General features: G+C 44.6%; 1 protein-coding gene and 1 long non-coding RNA gene across 3 annotated transcripts; one reads left to right on the forward strand and one right to left on the reverse strand.

Annotated features, from left to right (window-relative positions):
* Nucleotides 1–433: 433 nt before the first annotated feature.
* RNF139 (ring finger protein 139) lies at nt 434–7,945 on the reverse strand. 2 transcript variants are annotated; one of them, XM_055704141.1, is made up of 2 exons: nt 7,504–7,945; nt 434–2,487 (listed from the first exon to the last, which is right to left on the reverse strand). In XM_055704141.1, exons 1-2 carry the CDS (start codon nt 7,682–7,684, stop codon nt 677–679), a joined length of 1,992 nt encoding a protein of 663 aa, XP_055560116.1. In that variant the 5' UTR covers nt 7,685–7,945; the 3' UTR covers nt 434–676. The 2 variants fall into 2 exon arrangements, with proteins under 2 accessions (XP_055560116.1, XP_014134839.3); XM_014279364.3 differs by lacking the exon at nt 7,504–7,945 and adding an exon at nt 6,147–7,141.
* Nucleotides 7,946–8,084: 139 nt separating this feature from the next.
* LOC129735544 (uncharacterized) lies at nt 8,085–14,727 on the forward strand. The gene is made up of 2 exons (XR_008731252.1): nt 8,085–13,826; nt 14,044–14,727. It is a non-coding gene; the product is annotated as an uncharacterized LOC129735544 (long non-coding RNA).
* Nucleotides 14,728–22,903: the final 8,176 nt, after the last annotated feature.

A 22,903-nucleotide genomic window follows, 5' to 3' on the forward strand; every position in this document is an offset into this window, starting at 1 on the left:
TAATACCTGTATGCGTTACAAGGCTAATACCAGGCTGCCGAGTTCACATGTAGAGCACTTGAAGCTACTACTGGCAATTCAGAATGTTTAACACATCAATGGCATGCTTTACTACTTTACCAGAAAGCTTAGCAGTTTCATCTTTTGTTCCACATACGCAAATGCTATAACATTAAGTCTACCAACCTAAGTATTTATTTATTTTTTAAAAACACAACTCACTAGTTTTTAGCGATAAAGCTCTGCTAATACTGAATTTGTAAGTAAAGCTGCTTTGGCTCAGGCTTTTCATTTCTGATTTGACCTGCTGAACAGTCTGTTTTCACCAGTATTTTTCATTTGCATCCAGAACTCATTGATCGGGAATTACTGGTCTACAGTCTTTGGCACAGCATTATCACTACATCAATTAAAGAGTGTTTTTCCAACCATCTTAAAAACATGTGAAAACATTTTATTCCATGTACAATAATGTACATAATTTTAAGGTGGTCATTAAAGAGACCAGCAAAAATTAGAGGTATATTTACAGTAGCACACACCACAGTAAACAACCACCATTCACAGACTCAACATTGAGATACTGCTGTTGTGCTTAAGTACAATAACTACAAAGTGATACTTTTATTCTGTTGAAGTCAATCTCGAACAAATAACTCACGGCTTAAAGGACATCTTAATCACCAAGAGAGTTGGAGTCGACATTAAGAGTCTCGTTCAAGTGCTGTGCCACACAGTCACTGTCTTCCTCATCGCTGTCAGAACTGTCGTTATCTTCATTTAATTCATTTTCAGCATCAGCAGCTTCTTCTGCAGCTTGTACAGGATTTTCATTTGGTGCCACAAAGCCATTGTTGTTAGAGATACTGGTGTTTTCTTTGTCCTCAATATACACTTTCTGATGGCACATCGGGCAAGTGTCCTGAATGTACAGCCACTTCCGAAGACAAAGTGCGTGAAAGTAATGGTTGCATGGAGTAATGCGAGCAGAGGTGGTGAACTCATGGTAGCAGATTGCACAGACGTCATCTATTTCACGTAACCGACTTCCTTTTACTTCTGGAAGCGAGTTTATTTTCTTAACAGCAGTCCGGCGATTTATAAAAGTTTTCCAGCCATTCTTTGCTTGCAAATAGATGTTGAAGTACGCGTGCAGACACATCATGCACGCACGAATCTTGCTTCCCGATTCAAAGACCATTGTGTAAGCTCCATTTCCAAACATGATTACTCCAAATATAAACTCAATAATATTGCCAGTTGAACGAACATAATAGACATAATCATCAAGTTTTTCCCATAGCACATTATAGTAGCCATCAATCATAAACAATATATAAACAGTGATAGAAACTATTACTTTTAGGCAGAGCTCTACACAGAATGCTGTAACTGCAAAAAGCCAAGTATTTAGTGCATAGTGGTGCCAGAGGATGTAACTGAGCAGAACCGGAAGGATGAAAAGGCAAGCAGAAACAAACAGTACAGGGAAGTGTCTGCGAAACGACGACACGTGGGAGGCACTGAGAGACATCAGCACAGGGTCTGTCATTCCATGGATAAAATGCAGGACTGCGGTCAACAAAAGGCACATGTTTCGACTCAGGCGAACTAATCGTTCTTCTGGTTTCAGTCCACTTAAACCAGTCTGCAGGGCCAAGATGAAAAACAAGACGGGTGCTACAAAGCCAAGCCTTTTGTCGTCCTCATCGGTTGATCCGATGAAGGCCAAGATACCAAGTCCCAAATAATGCGCTATTGAGGAAATGACGGCACTCATGCCTAAGACAGTTAAAGTAGAGTCACACCCACTTATGATCAGACTGCAAATCAGTTCCCAACAGTTATCCCACGATATCAAGAAGAATTTTTCTTCTGTATTAGTTTCAGCCATCTTGACAACATACGTTAATACCACAGCTTGTGCTGTAAGTCTCGATAGCCAGAAGACGCGCAGTACAGCTGGAAATCGAATCCTTTTCCATGTATCTTCCATCAATAGCTGTAATCCATAAATGCGATACATGTGCCTCACCAGCAGATAAACATACCGCACCGAATAATAGAACCATTTAATTTTCGTAACTAAAATGGCTGTGGTATTTAGTGTCAGAACTAGGCCTGAAATAAAAACTAGTATCTGCCGGACGTTTAAAGGTAATTCAACAACCAAGCCAATTACAGGAATCAGTATATCCAGGATGATGAGTTGAGAGTATATGGACTGCACATTCAGCAGTGTAACATATCCAATTCCAAAGGTAAGCTGAAGGATGGAAAGGGCCATCCATAGCGAAGGTCCTTTATGAGGGAAGATCTGGATTCCAAACGCAGCTGTGTAGTAGGCACTGTAGAAGTTTATGTGCAAAGAAGCATAGTAATTCACCAACACTGAAGTTGCAGCCAGCAGAAATGCTGAGGCGATCATATAAAACTTGAAAAGTGCTCGCTGTTGTAAGACCAGAACAACACTGGACACAAAGACACCTGAAAACAGATGGAAATGGTTTAGTTCTCAGCAGAAACTCAACAACAGATTTTAACCCTTAGCTTTGGAGCTACATTTATTTAATGTCTCGCTTTCCCATTAGTCACTCTTAACTTTGCATTACCAATGGTGCACTTTTCAGAGAACAGGTAAGGACGACTTAATCTCTGCATCGAATACATCCGTGCGCTGTAGCCGAGATGCAAAGCCAATGCAAGCATTAAGTCACAATTTCTATTAAGTTCACCTGCAGTTTCAGACTACAGCAGTGACAACTCTAAGCCTTTCAGCCTTAGTCTGGAAATCTTAAGGGCTGACAAGTTGTAAAAGCAAAAAAGAATTACCAAATACACCTTTACAGGCAAAGTTAGTAAGGTCTAAATGAGCAAAATTTATTAAGTCCTCTAATTCACTTGAGCAAGGATGTCCAGGCTGGAGTACTACAGATAACAGTCATCAAAACAGTTCAGCTAAACCCTTTAATGGGAAAATAGTGAAAAATTACTGTAGTTGACTACTAAAAACAGGAAGGGTAGCACTCTTCTTCCAATTCCCTCCAGCTTGCTTTCATTTCTGATAAGGCATCCTGAAACAAGCCTCTTTGGAGAAGACCTTCTGCAATATAAAGCTTTTGTACACAAATCCAAACCTGCACCAATTGCCTCTCCAATGCCAGTGCAAACTTGCATCTTGTTAGAAGTCAGATTTAATCTTGACAATCCTGTTCTCTAACCTTTCCCTCATACTGACCACGACTGGAAAAGTCTGCACCTTCCTGTAAGAAATGCTATCATAGCATCAATAGTACTTTGGTATACATTTATGTCCTTGGAGTAAACTCCTTCTGTAGTGATGCTTACAAATTTCATAACTATGTACTACATAGGTAAGGGCTGTGCCCTAACAGGTGTTAAATTAAATAGCACTTCCCACTAGATTCACTTCCTTAAACATTTTTTTTTTTTCAGGAAACACACTGCCTTTGTTTTGGGGCTTCTCAATCCGCTTCCAGTCTACCTAACTGCTTTCTTATCCAAACCAGTGTAGAGATACTTCGAGCTCTACAATTTACATTTGATTGAAAGTTGCTTTCAATCTCAGTACTACAATTAATGACATCACAAGTAATCCTCTTTCTACTGGAGGACAGCATCAGTCTTTTCTGACGACTGTATTTCAGATTGTTCTAAATCCTCCATAATCAAGTGTTTAAAAAAATATTTTCAGCTGTGGTATCCTGATCATGGGAATAAAAAAAAAACTTTGCTAAAAAACAGCATTTGATTCCACCAGTATTGTTGCCAGCTGCTTGTATTACAAAAAAACCCAAACCAACCCCCCCACCCAGCCTAGAGGACTGAAAAGGAAGGGGGAGGGTCAACATGAATCAACAGCACAAGGCAGACTACAAAAAAACCAGGTTATAAATGCATCTTAACAGTACTTTTTGCAAACAGCATTGGCTGATATAAAAACATTATCTTTAACTAATCATTAACCTAGTAACCTTGTCAAGCAGACTGAGGAAAAGCCTCAACCAGTTTTCAGGAAGTGCCTTGTATCATAGCTCAGTTCTTCCATGAAAAGCTGAATATTTGTTACGTACAGCACTTATTTGTAAAAATCAGCTTGACAGTTTCATTGCCTTTTCATGCGTACCACCATAAACACCTCTGGGAAAGCTAATGCTGCCAACAAGTTTGTACCCTTTGTCTTTTCTCAGAAGTCACAGAAAAGGCTCGCATGCGTGTGACAAGCTCATTATTTACATAATTCTGCTCACTGGAGCCAGACGAGATGCATTTTGCACTAAGCAGGCTGCCCTGAAACACGCCTGCTAACAAAAGCTATTTTTCTGCCTTGCAGCTGCAGTAACAGGACTGTATTTAGATACTATAGGTCATCTTAAAACACCGGCATTTCACACGCAGGACACATCCCTAAAAACAGCACTACAGAGAGTCAATAGAGAAGCTTGACTTACTGGTTCCTCTAAAGAAGAACTAACAAAAGGTAAAGTATTTCTCTGTCAACACTTGTGTGGAAAAGTCAGGACCCCGCACAGGAACCTCCAAAGGCCACAGGAGGTAACTCGGATCTCGGAAGGGGAGGTGAGCTGAGCACTCCTCCCCCCCATTTGTATTTTTGTCACTCAGCCCATCTTGCCACAGCAGACTTAGCTCTGCCCTGCAAGGTGTTCACCAAACAGTGAATCTTTTCCCATTTTTCCTGTCGATAGGAAATGCTGCAGTTTGTCCTTTGATTTGTCTCTCATGTTTCTGTAGATACTGCTGCTCATCTTTACTGTTCCTACTTAGGCCATCCTATCACCAGCTGTCTCCAATACAGCCTCCAAACACAACATTTAATCACAAGCATTTACTTTTAAAAGTTAATTTCCTGCATTACAATGAATCCCTCCCTCTCATTTCTTCTTTTACCTCCTGCAATTTGTCAGTTTCTTTATAATCGCACACTACCTAGGATCTGACTTGCAGTCAGTTGCAGGGTTCGGCTATCTTCAGTCAAGTATTTTAATCATACGGAACTGCCAAATTACTTTTTCCCTAGCCCCAGCCATTCTACTTGCTTCCACATCTTTCTACAGACTACAGTATTTATAGTAACCCTCTCAAAAACCAGTGTCCTGGCTCAGGAGGGACTGCTGTCTGAAGTTTCACACTCCTGGGGGCGGTGGTTCTGCTGGCATCGACACACTTGAAAAAAAACACGCAGCTATGAACAGCAAACACTGTTGGAAACGATGCAAGGCTAATCAAAAAGATTAAAGACAAATTGCACTCCAGTTGCAGAACTTGGTTCTGTGCCGCGTACAGCTATGTACTTGTGTAGAAAATAAGCGATGGAAGAATCAGACCAAGTAGTACTGCAGTAAAACTTCTTAAAAAAAATCATACAGAACTCTATTAATATTCTTGAAGAACTGTGCTTCCAATACATTTCAGAACTGTTCTACATCACCCCCAAAAGCTAACCATCTCCCCAAAGCTACAATCCTTGTATCCAGAATACAAGTTCTGTGTTTATCCTATGCTAAATAGTATTGCGCTACAGGAAAAATTTGGATCAGTCTGTCAAAGCCTGAAAACGGTAACTAAAAAGGCAACTTCCCCACTATTTAAATACAGTACGATCCAAAGTAAGTATTTTGCTTTATCCTAACAGCAGCAGAAATCCGGCCCTGTAATCCTTGAATTCATACAAGGAAAAAATAGATGCAAAAGCACTCTGTTGTCTGAACCACATGGAAGGTCTCTGACATTAAGTAGTTACATTTTTATTTTTCTTGTAATTTTGGAAAGCCAAAAACCACAGACCACTTGCCTCAAAGTACAAGATAAATCTCTTGGCATAAACTGTTCCCAACCCTCTTCTGCAGGAGGCAGGGATTACCCTCTGGTTCCCCAAACTCTTCCAGAAAAGCGATCATATAAATGCAATCCTGCAAAGTGCCTTAATCTGTTAATCCCAATATCACACACTTAAAAGTTATCATTGAATAACACATGCACCATTTTCACATTACGTGGGATTAATTTCATGGCACTTCCTACAGCGTCTGTATCAGACGAGGAAGGACTCCTAAAATTAAGTTGGTGAGGCACTGCCATGTCTTTTTTTTTTTTACTGGAATTACCAGTGAGAAGTGCCCTTAGCAATTCCAGAAGCATGGAACAAAGGGTCAAGAAAATGGGTAGTAGGGAGGAAGACCCCATCCTCCCCATCCCCATCCCCGAGCTGTCGGTACCAGCTGCAGGGCCAGGCAGAGGAGGCAGGCAGGACCTTCTCACAGGAGCGGCGACTCCCCCAGGCACCCTTTAAGAAAGGAGGCACAGCACAAATAATAAAACACCTACTTTGTTTTGTTTACTTTCTCCCTTCGCTCTCCTCTCAGCTACTGCCTTGCTATAGTTTATCCTTTGTTTTTACCCTCCGCTCCTCAATTTCCGCGGTGCGTCACCACTACGCTTCTGTGTACCTTCCCTTCTAACCTCTCGTCTCAGCTTCTCACCCCAACAACCCTACCACTTACTTCCTTCCCTCCCCCCCCTTTTTTTCCACTATGAACATCAAACAAAACACAAAATCAACATGTTGCAGGCCTGCAAAACAACTCTTGCTGTACTTTGGATTCTCCTTTCCTTCCTGCCTCAGGATTCCCAGCGCCAAGATGCGATACACGACGCAGCATCGCCAGTACAGCGCTTTGCAGAGCGGGGCTCCAACCTGGCCTAGGCTATGTTAGGAACACAAGACAACACTGGAAATCCCATCACCTAGTCACACCAGCGATTTTCAACCTTCATCCCAAGCAAGAAAAAAATAAATTAAAAACGCTTAAAACCAACCACCGGCCAGTTTCAAGAGGCTTATTTTCGGGAACCGAATTCCCGGCATTTCTGAACTGCTGTCCCTAAAATAAGGATTTAACGGCGTGTTGCAGGAAGAATCACTCTATGCAAAGGGCTTTAAGTAAGAATAAAGCAAGCAGCTGCAGGCAGGGCGCCACACGCTTCCCGCCGCGGCGGGGCCCGCAGCCCCGGCCCCCGCGCACATGGCGCGCAGCACCGGCCCGTCCGCCGCCACGCCCGGGCCCCGCGCCCCCCCCAGGGCCTCACCGCCGCGGGGGGCCCCGCCGGGGGCTGGGGGCATGAGGGCGGAGCGAGGAAGCGGGCACCGAGCGGGGCAGGCGGGGGGGACACGGGACGGTCATGTACCCCCAGCGGCCGCGCAGGGACTCGGGGAAGCGGCGGGAAGGGGCCGGGGGAAACAGGCCGCGGCAGTAGGGCGGCGGGGGGCTGAGGGGCCGGGGGAGAGGAGCGGCCACCCCGCCCCGCCTGCGAGCAAGGTCAGCGAGGGCAGGCGGCAGCGAGGAGCGGCCCGGGCCCCGGCCCCGGCCCGGTGGGGGTGCCGACCCCCCGCAGCGCCCGGCCGGCGAGGGAGGCCGGGGCTGCGCGGCGGGGCCCCGTCCCGCGGCGGGGGGAAGCTCTCACCCAGCAGCCGCAGCAGCACGCCCAGGAGCGCGGCGCACAGGGAGCCCCCCGGCAGGGGGGACGAGTTGAAGATGGCGTCGATGAGGAACAGGCTGGGTACCCGCAGTGCGACCTCCAGCCCGGCCCGCAGCCGCGGGCCCAGCCGCAGCCACGGGAGCTGCGGAGGGCCCGGGGCCGCCATCCCCTGCGAGGGGGGCAGGCAGCCCGCGCCTCCCGCCTCTTAAAGAGCGGAGGGGAGGGGGAGCGGGTGTGAGGGGGAGGAGGGGGAGGAGGGGAAGGCGGCCGGCAAGCTCGCTACCGCCCCGCGCCCGCCGCCCGTCCGAGCCGCGCTCCCCGCCGCGCCGCCGCCGCCTCCATGTTGCTCTGCGCTCCCTCGGCAGCGCCGGCCGCAGCCGGGCCGCGGGGGCGGGGCCGGGCCGCGCGGGCGTCGCATGCGCGGCCCCGCCCGCCGGCTCCCACGCGGGAGGGGGCGGGCGGGGGGGCAGGCAGGCGCGAGCGACCGCGCCCCCCTCCCCTCATCCCCTCGCGCCCAACGGCCGCGGGCGGGGAGGCGGGAACGGGCGCCGCGCGCGCTCCCTCAGGCGGCGGGGGCTCGCTGCGCGCCAGGCCCGGCCCCGGGGAGCCCGGCCGCTGCCAGTGCCCCTGAGCATCGACTGCGCCCTGTGAGCGAGCCGAGCTTCGGAGGCGATAGCTGAGGCGAGGGCGGCGGCGGCGGGGCCGGTTTCCCTGCGGGCGGCGCGGCCCGGCGCGGCCCTGCCCCGCCCCGGAGGAAGGTACGCGGCGCGTAGGAGCGGGCTGTGGGAGCGGCAGGCGGCTCGGGTGGTGGTCCCGAGCCAGCACGGGAGCTCACCCTGCCCCGCTTTGCTCCTGCGAGGCTTCGTCGTTCCCCTCTGGCAAGCCTGCGGTAGCGAAGCGGAAAAAAAAAAAAAAAAAAGCTCCATCTGCTACTACACCAAAGATAAGCGTGGATTCGTCCCTCGTATCCCTACAAACACCACCACAAACAATCCTTTTCAAATTACAGGAAAGCGTACGCGCTCTGTGGGGCCCCCCTTCCCCACCCGCCCGCCGGCGCGGTGCTGGTCCGGCCGAGCTGGGCGCGGCGGAGGACGAGCCCCCCCCGCTCCGCCAGCCGCCTCCCGCTCTCCCAGTCGGAACCTGCCCCCCACGCCGGCGCTGTCACAGCCTGGCTGCGTGCGGGTGGCGGGAGCGCTAAGGTAATCGTTTCCTGGCTGTTGAGTACTTCACCATAAAGAACTAACGAGCTTTTAATTAGCGGAGGGTTATGCAGAATTTCCTGTTCCTTCGTGTGTGATGCAAAAGCACCTTACTCGATGCATAACCGTAGACCGGGATCGTATGGAAAAAAGGCGTTTTCCTTTGAAATCCTGTTTACTTCCTCGTGCATCTTCACAGAAACCACACGTACTGGGACTATTGGAAACGTCAAGGTGACTTAATTAAAAAATAAAATAAAATTTAAATACGACTGTGTAATCGTTGTTAGTCCGTCTGAACTGGGGGCATTTCCCACCCCGTTGCTTGTGCAAATTAAAAGCAGGTTTCAGGCCACGGCTGAAATCTGCTTGTGTGTGCGTTGGCATCTGCCACACTGCGATTTCCTGCCGGTGTGAGCCCTCCAGCTTCACCTGCCGTCGCTCAGCCTTTTCATGAGCCTGACTAGATCATGACTTAAGCCCTTGGAAGGCTTTCTATTATTTTCAAAGGATGTTGGATCAGACAAACCCAGTATTGTGTAGGAACTTTCCTAAGCAATACCCTGCACTAACAAAGCCAGAAATGTTGCCAGATTGCTAAAGGATTGTGTTACAAAATCCATGGACATGGACAAAGTGCATGTTTTAATCACATGCTGAAAGGCATAACTCTGACCTAGTAAGTATCTCCACACCAAATAATAGAGGTTAGGGTTTAAAATGTGAAAAGTGTTTATTTTACTTACGTTGGAAGATGGCTGAATCACAGGGATTCAAATTTGCCTGGGTAATTTTACTTCTCAACTATGTATAAAGCTGCTGAATATAAATAAAAGTATTTGATTTAAAATGAATGGCAATGTAAATCAAGCAGATCCAGGTACTTGCTAATTCTCAATAATCCACATGAAAATATTTATTTATATGAGGTGTAGTTTCAAGAAATAACTTAAAACACCACTTATGGAAATGGAATTCCCTGCCCTTTCCAAGCCCTTCAAACTTCATTTAATATCCTCATCAGTAAAGAGGATCATAAACCTATTTTTGCTGTGCAGGCTTCAGGATCAGAGGCAATGCTGTAGTACATATTTATATTGCTTTAAGGATGTGGATTAACTGGAATCCATTAAATAGATTTTCAGGTTTAAATGTGGGCATTTACAGGCATATTTTACAGCTGTTATTCAGGCATGTAAGTACAGTCATGGATATCTGCAAATTACTTTGTGCATAAACAGTTCCGGGTGTCAAACATTCCAGAAATCCTAGTGTTAGTAAAGCTTATCAGATCAAATTAATGCATTTTTTACACATGTTCAGAAAACCTGTTGCAGTGTTTGAGACTCCTACTTTTAAGTTCAATTTAAAAAAAAATACTTAAACTTTATTATCATCCATACAATATGTAGGAAGATGACACCTACTGGATATTTTTAATTTTGCAATTTGCACTGCATAGTTTAAAATGTGGAATAATAAACCAAATTCGACTTTGTTCCATGAGTATATCGCTACTGAATTCACTTGTTATATATACCAATTCAGGAAATCGGTATATATTAATTGTAGGGTTAAATGCAGTCTCAACGTCTTTGTAAATGTGGGGGTCAAATCCTGTTCCAAGTATATTCATGTTATTACTCCTATAAAAAAAAAAGTTTTCTTAGTTGGGGACTTCTGCAATTTCTTGTGTATAAACTGACATACAAATTAAGCATAAAGAGCCTTTATCTGTCCATCTAGATTAATTGTTAAGGACAAATAGTCCTGAACTCCAAGGTGAAGGTGATTCCATGTATTACCGTGGCTGTGTGTACCTGACTTGATAAATATGTCAAATGTCAAGCCTACACCCCACAGCAAGGCAGCACAAAGCCGGGGGAGCTGTTTCATAATAAATAAGAACTTAACACTTGAAAATGCTTTCCAAATAATGGATACACCTCCTCTATCACGCTATGAGTCAGGAAGTCACAGATCAGTTTACTTCGATAACAACTATAGGTCACTGGAATTCTTTGATGTCTTACAGAGCCATGCAGCAGAAGGTTGGGGTTTTAGTTTCAGTCATGTAAAAATGATTTGTTTTTTTGACAGCTCAGAGTGGTCAAATTTCATATATTTTTTCAAAAGCTATTAATATATTTCAACTTGAGATCAAGAGGAACTGCTTTAATACAAATCATCAAATGCAGCTTCTGATGGTTTCTTTCAACTACAACTAAGTAGCATGCACTGAAATAACTGGACATAACACAATGGTAGAACACATACAGAATGGTAGAACCACGTATTTTCTAAACCAGTCTGCCAAGGCCATGTTTAGGGTCCGTGCCCATACATGATGGCCACATCTAAAACTACTCTTTGGCAAAACAACCTCTGAGTTTGTAAAACTACTCCTTTTGCATAAGTGCTGTCATGAGCCCTTCAAGCCAAAGGCTTTATTGGATTAATGCCAGTGCTTGTTACAGATACCATAAAATCACATGATCTTGCAAAAATCACATTTTTATAAGTAAAAAAAATAAAAATGCAGGGAGGGTTTTCGAGTACAATTTTTTTTCTGATGACAAGATCCTGAAAAGCTTTAAATACACACAATACATTTACCTTGAAATATAACATAAATTTTGTAAGAACGAAAACAGTTGGCTTGCTAAGAAAAACAGTACACACTGTGCACGTCAAAAATTCATTTCAGTTCGCAATGAATGTAGCAATCCATTAACTATTTCCAAATTTCATTTCTCCTCCCCAGATACCTTCTGCTGTGAATTACCCAATACCATTTTGCATTCCTTACATAAGGGTAAAGCTCTGTACAGTACATCTTTCATTTTGTTATAACAGCTTTTTCATTGCGATCAGTAAGGGCATCTATGTTGTGGACTGAAACAAAAACCAAGAGACATGAAAGGGCCCTAAAGTGGCTTTTCTTCTCCTAAGACGATATTCTAGCATAAAAGAGACCAATCTGCATTTTTTGAAAAGCCAGATATCAATGTTTCATTAACGGAGGCTTTGGTGGCTTTGGCATGTGGGTGGCACCCAGCTGTGCCTGGGTGAAGCTGCTCATTCTGTCGTGCGGAGGATAGCTTGTGTCATCAGTCCTGCCTGCCTGCACGCAGGGGCCGGGGCTTTGGCAGTCTGCATGCTGCTAATGACAACAAATTGCTAGCTAATGCAGATAGGTGCACAGGCTTTCCTATGGCTAGCTTTTGTTCTGCAGCTCAATATAGACAGACTTTCATCTGTGGCACTGCCAGTGTGGTATTTACAAAATATTTAAAGACTCACGTATTACTGCTTAAAGTTCAATGGAAACTATTTACATTCATGTGACGATTATTAATGTTATCATTAAAGACACTGGTAGTCTTCATCCAAGAATATTTATATCTGTTTCTTCTTCTGAAGAGAAAAAGAGCAAATTAAGATAACATTTGAAAAGCTAAAGTAAAACCTGTAAATATTGTTACTGACATAGGGACCTTTTCAATATATTAAGATTTTCCCTGTAAAAATTAATGTGTTTAAGATTAGTTATTGTATTACGTTTGGGTTTTATTCCTTCTCTACAGCTACATGCCATGGGCTTAGATAGCATTTCTTAAAAGAAGCTAAGAAAGCAGAAAGCAATTTACTCATAGTAAACATTTGACAAAATGAATGATGATAATCTGTTGTGTGGAAGACTGATTCTGATTTCACATCTGTGTGAAGTGACAATGTCCATAACATGAGCACTTGCTCTGTTTCCCTCGACAGAGGATACTGGTTTTATGCTTGTTATTTGAAGAGAATGCTCACTGGGGAAGTTCAAAAAGGGTTTTCTGTCTTGACAAAGCAAGGCACACATCAGAGAGGCAAAACACAGCGATGAGTCTTGGGTCATCTCTGACAGGAGACAAGACTTACATACAAGTGCATCATCTGCATGAGGCAAATCTCTTAGTTCTATAATTTCCCCCGTATTCCTTTAATGACAAACTTTCTCATTCTCTTTAAAGTAAAAAGATGATTGCAAAGAAATGCATAAACTTGCTGTTTATGGCTTTACAATTTTCTATAGAACAGCAGAGAACGAGCCTTCGGGGTTTGCCTTCTGTAAAAAAAGGGTGGTAAGAGAGGGAATTATACTAACAGTTGCTCACAGGCATGTTTCTCTCCTATGCTAACTATGACTAGCATACTTAGCAAGGAGACAAGAAAAGGGATCATGGAGTGTGTCCGAGGGCTGCAGCGCCCTTCCTGGTGTCTCTCTGGCTACAGGACAGATGGACCATCTGTGAGGATGGCAGACATGGGCACCACCATTGGGTTGCCAGCCACAGTTCTGCTGTGAAGCTCCTGCCCGAGGCGCCATGCTCAGGGCAGCACTCACTTCTGGCTCTCTTGGCTCTGCTTTTCCTCCACACTGGGGCCTTTGGGAAATGCACCACTTCAGATTGCTGCTCCCTGATCCTTCACCTACACTGGTTTTGTTGTTGTTTCATTTTCCAAGCACCACACTGAGAAATGTCTGTCTTTCACAAGTCGCTGTTGCAGTACAAACAAACTAGTAGGCTGCAACAAGGCTTTACCATCGGTCAGATTCTACTGTCTGTGCTGTACCTCCTTCCTCCAGAGGTCAAACCATACCCCTCCTCCACCCGACCCCTCTCCCACAATCCTCAGGGCTATTTAACCACTTAGCGGTACAGCTGCATGTCTTCCATGTCCATCAACCCACTGCCTCTGAGGCAAGGCCACAGCTGCATACCATCAATGCCAATCAACCCACTGCTTTCATTCCTCTACAATTCCCGACCCCCCCCTTTTTTTTTTTAACCAGAAAGGCTGTGTCTATCATCTATTGTAGGGCCCTTGGCAGGATATGTGGAAAGGCTGTTTAGGTTGAGTTAAGAAGGCACAAAGCTACGTCTGATTCAGCCTCTGCATCAGGGTCACCCAGATATTCTGACTCCCCTCTCAAGAGTTCTGTGGAACAGCCAGTATCTGATGTCCTCTTGTCAATTCTAGGATCTAAAACAGGCTTAACACTCCTGCGGCCACCGCGGCCCTGCATCTGTGGAGACACAAGCATACCCTTATCCCCAGGTAATTAAATCCCACAGGCCTGTCCATTTTTCCGTTTGTAGATCTCTCATTAAAACCTTTGCTCAGATAGTAGGATCTTCCTGCAAAGACAAGAAATGTGAGATAATCACAGGACGTTCTTTTCCAGCCGGCACAGTCAAATAATTCAATGTATACACAGCTTTCCATAGACAATCATGCGGAGTCTCAGAACCCCTTCCCCCTTTTTGTTTTTCAGGAAGTAGTTTTAAAGTATGATGAACATGCTCCACAATGGCTTGGCCAGTCAGGGAATGCGGGATGCCACTAACATGTTCCACCCCTCAAGAGGCAAGAACTTGGCCATGCGTGCAGATGAATATATGCTGGTCCACTGTCTGTCTTGAGATGCTTAGGAACCCCCAGAGCAGCCCAAGCCTGTCGAAGATGTGAAATGGCATCCAGAGCCTTCTCCCCAGTATGGGCCAATGCCCATAGAACTTTTGAGAAGGTATCAATGGAGACATGAACATACTGTGAACGACCAAAAAAAAGACACGTGTGATATCCATTTGCTACAGATCCAAGGACTGATAGCCACGTGAATTGACCCCTCGTGGAAACGTTAGTCCAGGACCCAATCGCTGACACTCTGGACAAGCGGCAATGATGGATTTTGCATCTGCAAAAGATATTTTAAATTGATGGACCAATGCCCGAGCCCCCTGATGAAAAAAATTATGAGACACGAGGGCCTGTCATATCAGATCCAGCACTGGAGGAGTCCAAGCAGGAGCTGCAAGAGCATCAGCACGGGCATTTTCTTCACAGATGAATCCTGGCAATCCAGTGTGACTGCGGACGTGCAGGATGTAATATCTATGTGTGCATTGACTCACTATTACCCATAATGTTTTAAATAAAAATAGTCGTTCTGAATTTACTTCCTTAAGCAATGCATGGTCAATGAGTCGCGCAACATCTGCAACATAAGCAGAGTCTGTAACAATGTTTACAGCACATGAGAAAATGATTTAAAGGCAACAATGACAGCACTAAGTTCAACCAATTGAGGTGATCCCTGTGTCAAGTGTATCAATTCTTGCCATTGCTTCCCATCATATCAAGTGACCACTGCCTTTCCCGATTTCCCAGAACCATCTGTAAAGACCGTAGGGCCTTGCACTGGGCTGTCTGCTGCCAGCAGCTTTTGAAGTATTTGTATGTCCAAATAAGTTTGTAATAATTTAGGACTGGGAAGATGATAGGATATTTGTCCCTTGAATCTTTCCAGAGCCAACTGAAATGGTAAACTGTTTGCCAAACACCAGCTTACATAATCACGTTCAATGGGAATTATCAAGTAATTGGGATCTTGGCCCATGGGCTGAACGCACCGTGTACATCCTTTGTTGATGATTTTTGATACTAGTTCAGTCTGAGTGCTTACTGTCTTCCGTGGTTGTACAGATAAAAATAACCACTCTAAGATATGTATCGGATCTTGCCAGCACTCATTCCATTGGCCCAACAATCCCATGGGATGATAGTTAGTAATGACAATATATAAACTTACCAGAGTTTCTAAGTCTACATGGTGTACCCTTTTTTGTTGCAGACCATTGGCCACCCTCTCTAGGGCTAAGCTGGCTTCCTTAGTGATCGGGGAGACGTTAAATCAGTGTCACCCTTCAATACATCAAAGAGTGGTTTCAATTGTTCTGTTGTAAGGCCCAAGTATGGCCTTACCCAATTTATGGTCCCTAATAATTTTTGCAAATCAGTTAGGGTTCTGACATTTACTCGGAGCTGGATAGACTGTAGCTCAAGCATTTGATCTGGCGCTTTAACTCCCAAGTATTTCCACAGGGCTTGTTGAATCTTTTCTGGTGCTATACATAGCCCAAATGTGGCCAATGACTGCTGCAAAACTGCATACACTTGCTGAAGTTCAGCCTTATTTGCAGCTGATACAAGAATATCATCCATATAATGATAACAATACATTTGTGGAAATTGTTCCTGTACAGGTGACAATGCCTTTGCTGCATACCATCGACATATAGTAGGACTGTTTTTCATACCCTGCGGCAACACCATCCATTGGTATCGCTTACAAGGAGTCATATTGTTTCTGCTAGGTATTGAAAAAGCAAATTTACATTTATCAGCTTCATGTAAAGGAATACTGAAAAAAACAATCTTTAAAATCAATTACAAAAATGTCCCAGTTTCATGGGATCATCATCAGGGAAGGCATGCCTGATTGCAGGGCTCCCATTCCCTCCATTACATAGTTTACTTTCCTTAAATCTTGTAACAAACACCATTTACCTGGATTTTAATACTAGTTTCTGTACTATAGCTGTTCTTGGCTATTGCTTCTTGTGAGCTCAGTATCTGTTCAAAGAAAAATGTGTCTTTGCTAAAGGTGGGATGCTGGAAAATCCTAACAGCCAGTGCAGGTCATTTTTTTTCAATTTTTTTTTCATTTTTTTTCAAATGGCAGACAATGGTTCAGAAACGGTGTGCCTGCTTGAGAGGGAGAAATAAAAATTATGGTGATGTTTTCTGTGGAGCATATGGAAGAGCAAACGGTACCATCACAGCAGTTTCTCTGACCTCAGCTATGCTTTATGTTATACAGCTGTAAGTGGAGCAAATAAAATGCCGATCCAGTGTTAGTTTTTAACCTCATTAATGAAGATTTTCCCTTTGAAACCACATATTTAATAGCAGCTGTACATACAGAACTTTGCTCTATATGTTGTTTTTTTCAGCTAACAAAAGTAATTACATGTTACAGTCAACTATTTTTCCCCTTACGAGGTGATGCACGGCTGCATGCGGGGAGCTGTACAGCTGAAAGGCAAGCTCTGGCTATTCTAATGAAACATATGTAAAACAAAGGCCTTGTAGACTTTCTCTCAGATATTTATCAACATATGGAATAGAGATGTGGAAACCCCTGAGTTACCAAGTGAAATAAGAGCAAGGCAGGTTCCCTCAACCTGGGGCTCAACATTCATTTTACCATTTGTGCAACTTGTTTTCTGAAAGACAAAAGTGGAGAGAATCAGAATTACACTGGAAACTAGACACAGCACAGCAGAAAACGTGTTCTTCCTGAAAAATCCTGCCTTGCAGAGGAAATGCCAGCAGTGGACACATTAATCTCCCTGTTGTGACTGGGCTGAGCCTTGTCTGCCAGCGCTTTCCTGCGCTTCTCAGCAGGGCTGTGTCCAGCGTCACCGGTCTGGAGGTTCACACTGCAATTGCCAGTCTCACTGAATCCACTACCAGTACAAAGCCTCAGCGGCAAAAAATCTTGGTGGAAAAGCTCAGTTTTCTGAAGTCACACGCAGAACAACCCTGCCCCTAGTTCCGCTGCCCTTTGCATACACAGTCCCAAACAGGAGCTGTTTGCTAGTCTGTGGGCTACTAAATTTACCTAGTTCATGATAACTGAAAAGGGCTCGCAGGCCTGGAGTGTACTCTGGTCACCAGTGAGACACCAGTTAGCTAAACTAGTTAAGAACAATTGTCAGCTGCTCTGTGGTGCAGCTTTTGTTTTATTATTATTAATGAAGCATACTGGAAAGAATAATTTTTTAGTTTTGACACATCTCTTGATGTGTCTTGACAAATCTCATGATGATTTCAGTCTTCAGAAGAGCTGATCTGGGAGATATTTGTTCACAGGCAACATGTGAGAGACAAAAGTAGAGAGAATGTGAAATGATACTGGAAATCAGACCTGCCATGGCAGAAAACATGGTCTTCTTAGAAGATCCTCCCTGGGAGAGGAGGACCCCAACATTGCTCCCATGAAAAGCCTTCAGCGACATGTATGTACATCATTGAGTCTAGTCAGCAAAAAGACAGGTCGGAGTATTAACCATGCACGAGGCTGGGCTAGGGGGGCTGGTGTAATTCAGACTGCACCTAGCTGCCATTGTGGGGGGGTGGGAAGAAGAGGGAAGCACAGCTTTGTTTCACGTGAAGTTGAGCATAAGTGATTTGTAGGGTTCAGGGTGATGCCCAGTCTCGCCTTTTTTGTCCTAGGGCAACCCAGATGCTGATAAACTTCATGGTGTCGTGTAGAGGAATGAAGGTGGGTTTATTATCATTGGTAACATACAGCTGTGGGCTGGCTTCAGGGGGTGGGGTGGCTGATGTAGACAAGGTGCAGCTGTGGCTGGTTAAGTTAACATGTTGGGCAGCCAACGGAGGGAGAGCAGCCAAGGAAGAGAGAGGAGGAAGAAGCAGAGAGAAAATACGTGCCCTGGATGAGGTGAGACTAGGAGAAGGCAGCACAGCAGAGGGACTGGCATGAAGAGTATGCTGGTGTGTGATGGTAAAAGACCTTGTTGCAGCTTGATGGTTTTGAGAGTGCTGTGACAGTGTTGATGGACTAACGTCTAGCAGAGTTTTGCCTGATGTTGAATTGGAGCTGGGCATGGAGTCAGCCTCACTTCCTCTGTGAATGGAGACAAACAGGTTCATTCAAAGACATTTCAGCTCTTTGGTTTTATCACCATCTCGAGACTCTGTGGGTAGGATTCCTGCCAGGTGACTGCTGTCTAAAAGCTTGCTCTAACACTCCAGGCTTCCTGAGAAGTAAATGAAGTGGGACAGACACCCTGTACGTGGTCTGGCTGGGACGGAGGTAACTCGCCCCCAGCAGCCCTCACGGCGCTGTGCTTTGCGGCTAGGAAGACAGTGAGAACACAGCAGTGTTTGCCTGCTGCTGAGCCCTGCTCCCGCAGCATCAGGGCTGTCTCTCCCACCTCACCCCCCTCACCAGCAGGCTGGGGATGGGCAAGAGCTTGGGAGGGGACACAGCCAGGAGAGCTGACCCAGAGTGACCAAAGGGATAGTCCATACCCTATGGCGTGTGCTCAGCAATAAAGGCTAAAGCGGGGGTGGGCATTTTTTGTTACATTTGTCTTCCAGAGCAACTGCTATGTGTACTGAAGCCCTGCTTTCTGGGAAGCGGCTGGACGTTGCCTGTTGATGGGATGTAGGGAATAAATCTTTTGTTTTCCTTTGCTTCTGCACACAGCCTTCGCTTTTGCTTTATTAAACTGCCTTTATCTTGAGCCACAAGTTCTTTTCCATCATATTTTCTCCCCAGCCTGTCCTGCTGAGGAGAGGAGTGATGGAGCAGCTGGGTGGCACTTGATGTCCAGCCAGGGTCAACCCACCACACATCCACTGTTTTAGACACTTGTCCTTGGAGAGGTGGAATCCTTCTCCAGAGATGGCATCTTCTCGTTGCCTGTACAGGGAAGCCGGGTGGTTCCCAGCCCTTCATTTCCCCTCAGTTGGGTGGGGGATGTATACCACTAAGGGCTGAACAGCGTAATCTCCATCAATGACACAAGAAATCTTGTAAATTTGGGGAAGGTGCTGAAACTAGCCTGATGGAAGTTTTACATGCTCGTATAGGTGGCTCCAGCTCCCAACCTATCCCTCCTAACTGCCAGTGATGTGGAGCACAGAATTTCTGGTTTATGATCCAGTTTTATATTTTAATATTGAGGCACTGAAAATATAAAAATTCTGAGCAATTAAAGTATTTAGTTTTAAGACTCAATAACATTTGCATTGATAAGTATAGTATGTATATGTATAATATACATGTAAGATGTAGGTTATATGCATATATTATAAAGATATGCTTTGTACTACATGTGATCTTTAAAAGAAAACACAGATCAGTGTCCTGTTTTGAAAACATTGTCATAACCTTTTTCCCCTTTTCTCTCAAGTTCATTAACGCAATGCAGTTCATGAAGTGTTTTGATTTTGATAGGATTTCTTTTTCTTACAGAATGGCTTTAACCTGGAAAAAAAAACCCTCAGGATTCTGCTCTTGTGGGTTAGTCATAGCCTTTGAAGGGTGTATTTATGAGCATGCAATCTGCAGTGCTGCATAGCAGGTTGTGAAATATCATCCAGTAGTTGTTACACCTAAAATAACTCAGATTCTTCAGAAAGAGATTCAGCTTTGTTTTGAATATCGCAAGGACCAAAGAATTGTTTTCACAACTTAATGCTTGGCTTCTAAACAAAGTTTTACTCCCAGTTAGCAAATTCCTTGAAGCTTCCTAAGGTGATGGGAAACTCTAGCATTGGCTTTGATTAGAGCCACATCAAATATTTGCATTGGAACCCGACACCACACGAACTTTGCTCAGCCTCCTGTTCCACTGCAATGTTGGTGTTTAATAAATATTCATGAAAACCATAATTCCAGTTTTAAGCGATGCTGGTTTCCTGTAAAAGCCACCAAAAATTGTGATTTAAATGTAAAAGCAGTGTAATAATGACTCTTTTGGCTGAATGTCTCCTTTAGACTTGGAATAAATTAAACTCTCAGGATATTTGCAGGTAAGAAGTTAAAAGGAAAAACTCATGCATATCCTTATGAATCAAGAGAAATAAGTTTTTGCACAGCTTGAAAACTAAATTCTTCTGGGATAGGGGAACATCACATCCCAAAGCAAAATTTATTTTCGACCCGCTTGTTTGGTTGTGTTAACAACTGGAGAAGCCCATTCAGTACCGACACCTGAAGGTGCGTTTCCAGCCGGCCCCGATGCTTGGTGGCCTGGCCAGGAGATGGCAGGCGTGTTTTGTGGAAGGAAGGAACATTGCCAAACAGCTGTTCTGGTTGTAAGAATCAAGTAATTCACAGTCAAGACTAGAAACGTTAACATTATTTTCATTGTCCTTGTCATGGTTGAACTGTAAGATAACAAAACACAACCTGCAATAATCTGCAGCTCCATAGGTACAGGGGAGGCAAGGCCCTCCGGCCCCACTGGCATTGCTGCTGCGGGTCCTGCTCCTGCGAGATGGAACACGGTGCTAGTCCTGCACCTGGGCTGCCCTGCCCGTATGTCTGGCTCTGTAATCGCACGGCTCTGGAAAACCCATGGAAGAATTCCACGTAATTAGGTTACAACTATCCTCCCCGCTCTGGGCTTTCTGATCCAGCATCCGCTCTCGCAACTGGCAGGAGATGTCTTTTCTTGCCTTATGAAATGACGGTAAATGATAATTTGCTTTTAATTCTTTGCATTGCTCTGCTGGTGGTTCCTTCTTTCCTTCATAACTTTGGCATGGGGAGGGGTGAGGAGTAGCATGCAATGAACTTAGATACTGCTTTACAGTCTGACATTTTTCCCTCTCGGCTATCGAAGACTGGCAATTTCTGAATCCTTTCCAGAAGTGCAAGCAGTCCTTTCACTTTCTTAGAAGTAGAATAATTCTGCCTCATGTTCCTGCCCTTGGGAACTGGATAAAGCTCTTTCAGTTTATCAACTCATTTTTGAGCTGTCTAGAAGTGCAAATTTAGGAAAGCAAAGTACTTGCTTCCCAGTCGGTGCTGAATGTTCAGGTTCTACAAAGCTCCTGTCCACTGACCTGGCATTCCCTGGTGTGGAAATATTCTTGTGTTCACAGAGAAGACCAAGCTGAAGAAATACACCTACCACTTAGAGCAAAATGTCATGATGCTCACGTCTCTGAATTTACGGGAGATCGTTTTCATAGTTTTGGACCAGGACCACAAGCGTGACTTTCTAGACCAGGGAGCTTTGGAACTGTGAGTTACTCCGCTCCAATAGAGAGCTGAGCTGCTGGCAGTGGTTTTCATCTGTAGGCTTTAGCTGATCTTTCAGATATCCCGGGGACAGGTCACCAGCTCCCCAAAAGGTCAGGACAGAGGTCTTCAATGTAATTACACTTTGTAATGGAAGCTGGCATAGGGAGCAAAGGACAGGATTGTGAAGAGATGGGGTAATATTACACAGACACTTGTCAAAAGTTTTAGGGCCAGATGTGTTATAGCACTGTAATTTGGCTGACATGTTATAGATTTTGAATAACTGAAACCAAGTCATTGTTCTCCAGGACAGAATGAGCCTTCTGTGACAGTGGATGTGGTGACAGTAATGCTGATGTAGCTATGTGAGAAATTACTACTAGTGAGGAATCTAAGAGTCTTAAGAATCCAATTAATTGTGGATGTGCATTTTTAACAGGTGCTTCAAAGGCTCAAAACGTTTTCTGTTGCCACGACCTTGTTTGCAGACGGTACGTGGGCTTCGGTCTACATGTCCGTTGTGACCCGCACACGCTAAGCCACCACAGTGACTGTACGTGACAGCGCAGCAGTGTGCTGTTTGAGTACTGCTAACGCTTGAATTGGAATCATTGGACCAGGTCACCCAGGGGCTGCGTTCACTTACGGACCAGGCAGAGAATGGATCTGCTGTAGCAAGTTCAGCTTTCTGTCATTGCGCAGGGTGGGCTGAAACACTAATGCTGTCCAAAAACTCCGATCTATGCAATCACTTTGCTTGCAGTGGAGCTTGAGAGTGGAAAAAGATTTTTAGGAAGGGAGGCTGACACAAACGGAATGTAACATACCACAAAGAGGGGAAAGGGGTTTTCCCCATGCATTTTGGTTATGGCTAAAACTTTGTTAACCTGATTTCCACATGCATATTCTGAGCAACTGGGAATGTCATGAACAGTGATAATGAAACAGAAGCTTTAGACGTGTCAGTACTCAGAAGTATATGAGAGGGTACAGGAATGATAGATTTCTTCTGCTTATTTGAAAATATTGCAGTCTTGCAAGAAGTTTCAAATATTCCTGCAAAGGATTGTGTTATACATGAGGCTGAGGAGGAAGGCATAACCCCCTCATCCTCATTACTTCATGTAAGATAAGATTTCTTTTAGTTAGAAGCGCTGCAGCCTTCAAACCAAAAAATACCCATATAAAAGTTGATTTTTCGGAGGAAAAAATGGCCAGTGGTGATCATGTTTCCTGTATTACCTTCGAGGGCAGGAAAAAAAAAAAAAGGATGATATAATACGCAATAAAGGATTATTCGATTAGGTATTACAGAAAGCTTTCCATCTACAAAGGCAGCTCAGTACAGAGACGAGCTTCCTAGTGAGTTGTGGGAATTCTACTGCTGATGGTTTTTGTAAGAGCAGGGTAGAGAAATAGCTAAAAGAAATATTCTTGATGCTTTTTACCTTAGTATAGCAAGAGTAAGGATAGTTGTTATAAATTTCAAATAACTTTGCATATT

The sequence above is a fragment of the Falco cherrug genome, chromosome 3 (genome assembly GCF_023634085.1).
Source record: "Falco cherrug isolate bFalChe1 chromosome 3, bFalChe1.pri, whole genome shotgun sequence".
Classification (NCBI taxonomy): Eukaryota; Metazoa; Chordata; class Aves; order Falconiformes; family Falconidae; genus Falco; species Falco cherrug.